This window comes from Oncorhynchus nerka, unplaced genomic scaffold, assembly GCF_034236695.1.
Source record: "Oncorhynchus nerka isolate Pitt River unplaced genomic scaffold, Oner_Uvic_2.0 unplaced_scaffold_1486, whole genome shotgun sequence".
NCBI lineage: Eukaryota > Metazoa > Chordata > Actinopteri > Salmoniformes > Salmonidae > Oncorhynchus > Oncorhynchus nerka.
The window spans coordinates 17,273-28,234 of NW_027039828.1; the positions used below are offsets into that span (position 1 = coordinate 17,273).

General features: G+C 47.0%; 1 protein-coding gene across 1 annotated transcript in view; it reads right to left on the reverse strand.

The window, feature by feature from the left end:
• Positions 1-341: 341 nt before the first annotated feature.
• tubgcp5 (tubulin gamma complex component 5) overlaps positions 342-10,962 on the reverse strand; it is a 71,735-nt gene continuing 61,114 nt past the window's right edge. The window contains exons 18-22 of the mRNA XM_065015354.1: positions 10,635-10,783; positions 7,867-7,992; positions 5,870-5,958; positions 852-952; positions 342-706 (exon numbers count right to left, since the gene is read on the reverse strand). Of these exons, the coding sequence (XP_064871426.1) occupies positions 660-706; positions 852-952; positions 5,870-5,958; positions 7,867-7,992; positions 10,635-10,783 (512 nt within the window). The 3' untranslated portion in view covers positions 342-659. The remainder of the gene's footprint in view (positions 707-851; positions 953-5,869; positions 5,959-7,866; positions 7,993-10,634; positions 10,784-10,962) is intronic.

Consider the following 10,962-nt stretch of genomic DNA (forward strand, 5'->3'; position numbering starts at 1 on the left):
AAGGGATAGACCCCTTCACACACGGTTTCTCCACTGGCAACGGGGAGAGAGTGTGACATCATTATTCACCAGTCTTGTGTGCTATGAAGTCACAACAACAACAGTCACAACTAAAGTGTTTGCATCCCAAATGCCACTCTATTCCCTATAGGGCCAAAACTAGTGCACTTTGAAGGGAAAGGGATGCCATTTGGGACACAGACAGTGTTTTGGTGGTCGGGTGGTCGGGGGTGGGGTCGGGGCGAAGGGTCTGGTGGTCTGGGGGTCTGGTGGTCGGGTGGTCTGGGTGGTCGTGGGGGTCGGGGGGCGAAGGGTCTGGTGGTCTGGGTGGTCGGGGGCGAAGGGTCTGGTGGTCTGGGTGGTCGGGGGCGAAGGGTCTGGTGGTCTGGGTGGTCTGGGGGCGAAGGGTCTGGTGGTCTGGGTGGTCGGGGGCGAAGGGTCTGGGTGGTCGGGGGCGAAGGGTCTGGTGGTCGGGTGGTCTGGTGGTCGGGTGGTCTGGTGGTCGGGGGCGAAGGGTCTGGTGGTCGGGTGGTCTGGTGGTCGGGGGCGAAGGATCTGGTGGTCGGGTGGTCTGGTGGTCGGGGGGGCGAAGGATCTGGTGGTCGGGTGGTCGGGGGGGCGAAGGGTCTGGTGGGCGAGCAGAAAGAGATGTTCTTCTCTCAGCACTGTTCAAAGCCAGCCATCAGAGACAGGGCAAGGGACTCCACTATTAGAGAGAAGAGAGAAAAGACCGTCAGGACACCCCTCACAGCAGACGCCCCTCACAGCAGACGCCCCTCACAGCAGACGCCCCTCACAGCAGACGCCCCTCACACAAAAATCTTAATTTAACAGATCAGTGTGTAACTTACAGTGTGGAAATGACCCGCGGCAGACAGCTTTGTTTAGTATAGTCACCAGGAACATGTGACAGTTCTTGAAATCAGATTCCATCTTATCAATGGATTCGATCCTGGAAACGACAGGGGAACACAATGTTCAATGTTAATTCAAATCAAATTGGATTTGTCACATGCTGCAAAATACAGAAGGTACCTTTATTTTATTTCACCTTTATTTAACCAGGTAAGCTAGTTGAGAACACCTTTATTTAACCAGGTAAGCTAGTTGAGAACAAGTTCTCATTTACAACTGTGACCTGGCCAAGATAAAGCAAAGTAGTGAGATACAAAGCAGTGTTACACATGAAATAAACAAACATACAGTCAATAACACAATAGAACAATCTACACAGTGTGTAGGGGAAATGTAGTAAGATTAGAGAGGTAAGGTAATAAATAGGCCATAGTGGCCAAGTAATTAATTTAGCAGATTAACACTGGAGTGATAGATGTCAAGATGATGATGTGCAAGTAGAGATACTGGGGTGCAAAAGAGCAGAAATAAATAACAAGGGGATGAGGCAGTTGGATGGGCTATTTACAGATGGGCAATTTACAGATGGACTATTTACAGATGGACTATTTACAGATGTGTACAGGTGCAGTGATCTGTGAGCTGCTCTGACAGCTGATGCTTAAAGTTAGAGGGAGATATGAGTCTTTGCAATTCGCTCATTTCACCTTACCGTAAAACGCTGACTACAAGCCCTTAAAGGTCTTGCTCACAACGGCTACGGAGAGCGTGATCAGACAGTCGTCCAGAACAGCTGGTGCTCTCATGCATGCTTCAGTGTTGCTTGCCTCGAAGCGAGCATAAAAGACATTCAGTTCGTCTGGTTGCGTCACTGGAAAGTCAGCGGCTGGGTTTCCCTTAGCAGACCATTATAGTTTTCAAGCCCTGCCACATCCGGCGAGTGTCAGAGCGTAGTAGGATTCCGTGATGAGATCCTGAGGCCTATTGTCGTACCAGTCATCCGCCTCAATCACCTCCATGTTTCAGCATGATAATGCACAGCTCCATGTCGCAAGGATCTGGACACAATTCCTGGAAGCTGAACGTTTCCTTGGCCTGCAGACTCACCAGACATGTCACCCATATCTGGTGAAAAGATTTGGGTCCTCGGATCCTCAAAAGGTTCTACAGCTGCACCATCGAGAGCATCCTGACGTGTTGCATCACTGCCTGGTATGGCAACTGCTCAGCCTCCGACCGCAAGGCACTTCAGAGGGTAGCGCCAAGTCTAGGTCCAAGAGGATTCTTAACAGCTTCTGCCCCCAAGCCATCCTGAACAGCATCGGCTACACAGACTTTCATTGACCCCCTCCTCTTCTAAGCTGCTGATACTCTGTTAGTATCTATGCACAATCACTTTAACTCAACCTACATGAAAATATTACCTCGACTCCGGTGCCCCCGCACATAGACTCTGTACCTGTACCCCCTGTATATAGCCTCCACATTGACTCTGCACCGGTACCCCCTGTATATAGCCTCCACATTGACTCTGTACTGGTACCCCCTGTATATAGCCTCCACATTGACTCTGTACTGGTACCCCCTGTATATAGCCTCCACATTGACTCTGTACCGCAATACCCTGTATATAGCCTCCACATTGACTCTGTACCGGTACCTCCTGTATATAGCCTCCACATTGACTCTGTACCTGTATATAGCCTCCACATTGACTCCCCTGTATATAGCCTCCACATTGACTTGACTACCCCCTGTATATAGCCTCCACATTGACTCTGTACCTACCCCCTGTATATAGCCTCCACATTGACTCTGTACCGGTACCCCCTGTATATAGCCTCCACATTGACTCTGTGTACCCCCTGTATATAGCCTCCACATTGACTCTGTACGGTACCCCTGTATATAGCCTCCACATTGACTCTGCCCCCTGTATATAGTCTCCACATTGACTCTGTACCCCCTGTATATAGCCTCCACATTGACTCTGTACCGGTACCCTGTATATAGCCTCCACATTGACTCTGTACCGGTGCCCCTGTATATAGCCTCCACATTGACTCTGTACCGGTACCCCCTGTATATAGCCTCCACATTGACTCTGTACCGGTACCCCCTGTATATAGTCTCCACATTGACTCTGTACCTTCTGTATATAGCCTCCACATTGACTCTGTACCGGTACCTTCTGTATATAGCCTCCACATTGACTCTGTACTGGTACCTTCTGTATATAGTCTCCACATTGACTCTGTACCTTCTGTATATAGCCTCCACATTGACTCTGTACCGGTACCTTCTGTATATAGTCTCCACATTGACTCTGTACCTTCTGTATATAGTCTCCACATTACTCTGTATCCCCCTGCCTCCACATTATATAGCCTCCACATTGACTCTGTACCTTCTGTATATAGCCTCCACATTGACTCTGTACCGGTACCCCCTGTATATAGCCTCCACATTGACTCTGTACTGGTACCCCCTGTATATAGCCTCCACATTGACTCTGTACCCCCTGTATATAATCTCCACATTGACTCTGTACCTTCTGTATATAGTCTCCACATTGACTCTGTACCGGTACCTTCTGTATATAGTCTCCACATTGACTCTGTACCTTCTGTATATAGTCTCCACATTGACTCTGTACCTTCTGTATATAGCCTCCACATTGACTCTGTACCGGTACCTTCTGTATATAGCCTCCACATTAACTCTGTACTGGTACCTTCTGTATATAGTCTCCACATTGACTCTGTACCTTCTGTATATAGCCTCCACATTGACTCTGTACCTTCTGTATATAGCCTCCACATTGACTCTGTACCGGTACCTTCTGTATATAGTCTCCACATTGACTCTGTACCTTCTGTATATAGTCTCCACATTAACTCTGTATCGGTACCCCCTGTATATAGCCTCCACATTGACTCTGTACCCCCTGTATATAGCCTCCACATTGACTCTGTACCGGTACCCCCTGTATATAGCCTCCACATTGACTCTGTACCGGTACCCCCTGTATATAGCCTCCACATTGACTCTGTACCGTAACACCCTGTATATAGCCTCCACATTGACTCTGTACCGGTACCCCCTGTATATAGCCTCCACATTGACTCTGTGTACCCCTGTATATAGCCTCCACATTGACTCTGTACCTTCTGTATATAGTCTCTGTACTGGTACCCCCATTAGCCTCCACATTGACTCTGTACCTTCTGTATATAGCCTCCACATTGACTCTGTACCGGTACCTTCTGTATATAGCCTCCACATTGACTCTGTACCCTGGCCTCCACATTGACTCTGTTCTGTATATAGCCTCCACATTGACTCTGTACCTTCTGTATATAGTCTCCACATTGACTCTGTACCGGTACCTTCTGTATATAGCCTCCACATTAACTCTGTACTGGTACCTTCTGTATATAGTCTCCACATTGACTCTGTACCTTCTGTATATAGCCTCCACATTGACGCTGTACCGTTACCCTGTATATAGCCTCCACATTGACTCTGTACCTTCTGTATATAGCCTCCACATTGACTCTGTACCGGTACCCCCTGTATATAGTCTCCACATTGACTCTGTACTGGTACCTTCTGTACCGTATAGTAGCCTCCACATTGACTCTGTACCGTTCTGTATATAGCCTCCACATTGACTCTGTATATAGCCTCCACATTGACTCTGTACCGTAACACCCTGTATATAGCCTCCACATTGACTCTGTACCGTAATACCCTGCCTCCACATTGATAGCCTCCACATTGACTCTGTACCGTAACCCCCTGTATATAGCCTCCACATTGACTCTGTACCGGTAACCCCTGTATATAGCCTCCACATTGACTCTGTACCGTAACACCCTGCATATAGCCTCCACATTGACTCTGTACCGGTACCCCTGTATATAGCCTCCACATTGACTCTGTACCGTAATACCCTGTATAACACCCTGTAACACCCTGTATATAGCCTCCACATTGACTCTGTACCGTAATACCCTGTATATAGCCTCCACATTGACTCTGTACCGGTACCCCCTGTATATAGCCTCCACATTGACTCTGTACCGTAATACCCTGTATATAGCCTCCACATTGACTCTGTACCGTAACACCCTGTATATAGCCCCGCTATTGTTATTTACTGCGGCTCTTTAATCACTTGTTATTCTTATCTCATTATAAAAATTAAAAAATGTAAGGTATTTTCTCAAAACTGTATTGTTGGTTAAGGGCTTGTAAGTAAGCGTTTCACTGTAAGGTCTACACCGGTTGTATTCGGCCATGTGACAAATACAATTTGATCGCACAGCCATTGAGAGGAACAACATTCCACAGTCGACAATCAACAACCTGATCGCTCAATGAGGAAAATGGTGGTCACACCAGACACTGACTGGTTTTCTGATCCACGTCCCTACCTTTTTATTTGGTATCTGTGAGTAACAGATGCATATCGGTATTCCCAGTCACGTGAAGTCCATAGATTAGGGCCTAATTCATTAATTTCCTAATATGAACTTAAGACATTTTTGTTGCTTTTATAGTTTTGTTCAGTGTAATATGCCAACCGAGTGAGTATACTACATGAAAACAAACATTTACATTTTAAAAAAATAATTTTCCTCACGTGAGGATAACGATATCTTAAAATCTGTGAAGGTTATCTAATAGTTTTTACAAATGCAATTTAAATTTAAGGAAACAAATACCCTGACCAGAGGATAACCATATCTTAACATTTCTGTTATTTTACAGTTTAACATTTAGATTATGTTCCAATCGCTGGAAGGAGGGAACACAATCACAACCAATTTGGACTCGTTGTTTCCAGGCATCATAAGGTGAGTACAGCGACGATTCTTACACTAATTAGCAGAATAACATTCATTGTAAAATGAAATGCAAAGACCATCAGTGGTCCTTGGAGACAGATATACACTTAACAGAAACACATGAGATTGGTTTTAAATCATGGATGATTTCTCTAACTCACTTCCACGCTCCAAAGCCAACCTGCCAGCGGTCTGAGAAGATGAGGACCAGATTGAGAACCTTCATGATCGCCTCCTTCACAAAGCTCACCTGGAGAGGAAACATCCCCAGATACATTATGAAAACATTAAATAATGTGATGCGTTCTGAATGCTCCAGTGTTGATCTCTGCAGGGGTTCTGTGTTTTCTCTAGCAGGACTGCATCACCTTCCCTCATGAGATGGAACATTTCTCCATGGGGAGACTGGGACAGCTTCACTTACTCATGGGGGACAGCTATACCTCTAGCAGACAGGTATACATCTAGATGGACAGCTATACCTCTAGCAGACAGGTATACATCTAGATGGACAGGTATACATCTAGCAGGACAGGTATACATCTAGCAGGACAGGTATACATCTAGATGGACAGGTATACATCTAGATGGACAGGTATACATCTAGATGGACAGGTATACATCTAGATGGACAGGTATACATCTAGATGGACAGGTATACATCTAGCAGACAGGTATACATCTAGCAGACAGGTATACATCTAGCAGACAGGTATACATCTAGCAGACAGGTATACATCTAGTGGACAGGTATCTGTAGCAAAGGTAGACCAGTATCTAGTAGTACAGCTATCGAGTGGACAGGTATTGTCAAACATCTCATTCCAATATCATGGGCATTAATATGGAGTTGGTCCCTCCTTTGTTGCTATAACAGCCTCCACTCTTGTGGGATGGCTTTCCACTAGATGTTGGACATGTGCACTATAAGAGCTCAGTGACCTTCAACATGGGTAGCACCTTCATAGGATGCTACCTTTCCAACAAGTCATTTCGATTACATTTCTGCCCTGCTGGATCTGCCCAGGTCAACAGTAGGTGCAGTTATTGTGAGGTGGAAACGTAAAGGAGCATCAACGGCTCAGCTGCAAAGTGGTAGGCCACACAAGCTCACAGAACGGCACCGCCGAATGCTGCAGCACTTAAGAATAGTCTGTCCTCGGTTGCAACACTCACTACCGAGTTCCAAACTGCCACTGGAAGCAACGTCAACAGAATAACTGTTCGTCTGGAGCTTCATGAAATGGGTTTCCGTGGCCGAGCAGCCGCACACAAGCCTAAGATCACCATGAGCAATGCCAACCGTCGGCTGGAGTGGTGTAAAGCTCGCCGCCATTGGACTCTGGAGCAGTGGAAACACGTTCTCTGGAGTGATGAATCACGCTTCACCATCTGGCAGTCCCGAAGGACAAATCTGGGTTTGGCGGATGCCAGGAGAACGCTACCTGCCCCAATGCATAGTGCCAACTGTAAAGTTTGGTGGAGGAGGAATAAGAGTCTGGGGCTGTTTTTCATGGTTCGGGTCCCTTAGTTCCAGTGAAGGGAAATCTTAATGCAATGACATTCTAGATGATTCTGTGCTTCCAACTTTGTGGCAACAGTTTGGGGAAGGACCTTTCCTGTTTCAGCATGACAATGTGCACAAAGCCTGGTCCGTACATAAATGGTTTGTGGAGAAGAACTTGACTGGCCTGCACAGAGCCCTGACCTCAACCACATCAAAACCTTTGGGATGAATTGGAACACCGACTGTCAGCCAGGCCTAATCGTCCAACATCAGTGCCCGATCTCACTAATGCTCGTGGCTGAATGGAAGCAAGTCCCCTCAGCAAGGTTCCAACATCTAATGGAAAGCCTTTCCAGAAGGAGGCTGTTATAGCAGCAAAGGGGCACCAATCCATAGGCATTGGAATGAGATGTTTGACGAGCAGGTGTCCACATAGTGTTGGGTAATATAGTGTATATAGTGGATCAGTATCTATAAGACAGGTCTCCATCTTACTTTCTCTCGCAATAGACAGCGGTCGTGGATAGTGGACAGGTATCCATCTTACCTTCTCTCGCAATAGACAGCGGTCGTGGATAGTGGACAGGTATCCATCTTACCTTCTCTCGCAATAGACAGCGGTCGTGGATAGTGGACAGGTATCCATCTTACCTTCTCTCGCAATAGACAGCGGTCGTGGATAGTGGACAGGTATCTGTAGTGGATCTTAATCAGCTGGTCCAGGTCTTTAGCCTCCTGGACTTGGTGCTGGAATTCCAGACCAGTGCTGTGAAGAATCTAACAAGACAGGGATATCGCCAGGTACGATATGGAACGTTTAGATATCGACCAGAAATCTATCTAGACTTGTAATATGATTAGAGCTCCATACAGATGCCTGATGGGAAACTTCTGAACTACAACTAGCGTGACAACTAGAGCTGCACTACACCTAGCCTAGCACTACACCTAGCCGAGCACTACACCTAGCCGAGCACTTACACCTAGCCGAGCACTACACCTAGCCTAGCACTACACCTAGCCTAGCACTACACCTAGCCTAGCACTACACCTAGCCGAGGCACTACAGAGCCGAGCAACACCTAGCCTAAGGCACTACAACTAGCGTGACAACTAGAGCTAGCACTACACCTAGCCTAGCACTACACCTAGCCGAGCACTACACCTAGCCAAGCACTACACCTAGCCGAGCACTACACCTAGCCTAGCACTACACCTAGCCTAACACTACAACTAGCGTGACAACTAGAGCTACACTACAACAGCACTACACCTAGCCTAGCACTACACCTAGCCGAGCACTACACCTAGCCTAGCACTACACCTAGCCTAGCACTACACCTAGCCTAGCACTACACCTAGCCTAGCACTACACCTAGCCTAGCACTACACCTAGCCTAACACTACACCTAGCCTAACACTACACCTAGCCTAACACTACACCTAGCCTTACACCTAGCCTAACACTACACCTAGCCGAGCACTACACCTAGCCTAGCACTACACCTAGCCTAGCACTACACCTAGCCTAGCACTACACCTAGCCTAACACTACACCTAGCCTAACACTACACCTAGCCTAACACTACACCTAGCCTAACACTACACCTAGCCTAGCACTTCAACTAGAGCTACACTACAACAGCACTACACCTAGCACTACACCTAGCCGAGCACTAAACCTAGCCGAGCACTACACCTAGCCTAGCACTACACCTAGCCTAGCACTACACCTAGCTAGCACTACACCTAGCCTAGCACTACACCTAGCCTAGCACTACAACTAGACCAGCACTACAACTAGACCAGCACTACAACTCAAGCTACACTATAACAGCACTACACATAGCCTAGAACTAGACTAGCACTACAACTAGACTAGCACTACAACTAGACTAGCACTACACCTAGCCTAGCACTACACCTAGCCTAGCACTACACTAGCCGAGCACTACACCTAGCCGAGCACTACACCTAGCCGAGCACTACACCTAGCCTAGCACTACACCTAGCCTAGCACTACACCTAGCCTAGCACTACACCTAGCCTAGCACTACACCTAGCCTTACACCTAGCCTAGCACTACACCTAGCCTTACAACTAGCCTAGCACTACACCTCGACTAGCACTACAACTCAAGCTACACTACAACAGCACTACACCTAGCCTAGAACTAGACTAGCACTACACCTAGCCTTACAACAAGAGCTACACTACTACAGCACTACAACTAGCCTAGCACTAAACCTAGCCTAGCACCACAACTAGTGCTACAAATAGAGCTACACTACAACAGCACTACACCTAACCTAGAACTACAACTAGCCTTGTCTAGCACTACACTTAGCCTAGAACTACAACTAGCCTAGCACTACACCTAGACTGGCACTACGTCTAGACTAGAACTACAACTAGTCTAGTACTGGCTACTTCTATCTCTTCCAATGATGACCTTTGAACTTGACTAGGAGTAATACTATGTCTCAGACTTCTTACCCTAGTCATGTCCACTATGTCTCAGACTTCTTACTCTAGTCATGTCCACTATGTCTCAGACTTCTTACTCTAGTCATGTCCACTATGTCTCAGACTTCTTACTCTAGTCATGTCCACTATGTCTCAGACTTCTTACCTAGTCATGTCCACTATGTCTCAGACTCTTACTCTAGTCATGTCCACTATGTCTCAGACTTCTTACCCTGGTCATGTCCACTATGTCTCAGACTTCTTACCCTGGTCATGTTCACGGTCTCAGACAACCTCTTACCCTGGTCATGTTCACGGTCTCAGACAACCTCTTACCCTGGTCATGTCCACTATGTCTCAGACAACCTCTTACCCTGGTCATGTCCACTATGTCTCAGACAACCTCTTACCCTGGTCATGCCCACTATGTCTCAGACAACCTCTTACCCTGGTCATGTTCACGGTCTCAGACAACCTCTTACCCTGGTTATGTTCACGGTCCCAGACAACCTCTTACCCTGGTTATGTTCACAGTCTCAGACAACCTCTTACCCTGGTCATGTCCACTATGTCTCAGACAACCTCTTACTCTAGTCATGTCCACTATGTCTCAGACAACCTCTTACTCTAGTCATGTCCACTATGTCTCAGACAACCTCTTACCCTGGTCATGTCCACTATGTCTCAGACAACCTCTTACCCTAGTCATGTTCACGGTCTCAGACAACCTCTTACCCTGGTCATGTTCACGGTCTCAGACAACCTCTTACCCTAGTCATGTCCACTATGTCTCAGACAACCTCTTACCCTGGTCATGTCCACTATGTCTCAGACAACCTCTTACCCTGGTCATGTCCACTATGTCTCAGACAACCTCTTACCCTAGCCATGTCCACTATGTCTCAGACAACCTCTTACCCTGGTCATGTTCACGGTCTCAGACAACCTCTTACCCTGGTCACAATGTAGTTGTGGAGGCTGTTGACGAAGTGCATCAGTTTGACCCTCAGCAGAAACATCCTGTGGATCTGCTGGTTGATTGGCTCTTTAGCCTTCACCTCCTCTGGTGTCCCTTCCAACCGCTTAGCTGCTACTGTCAAATCTATAGGAGGAAACAATCCAGCAGTAACACCTGTGGTGTGGTCATGACGTTAGAAATCCCTGATGTTTTGAGAGAATCTTCTTATTTGACCTTTATACATTTGGAATATATTTGATGGTGAAGCAGACGGACTACCAGGATGCGCTGACAAGCTGGCAAGTGTCTTCACTGGCATTTTC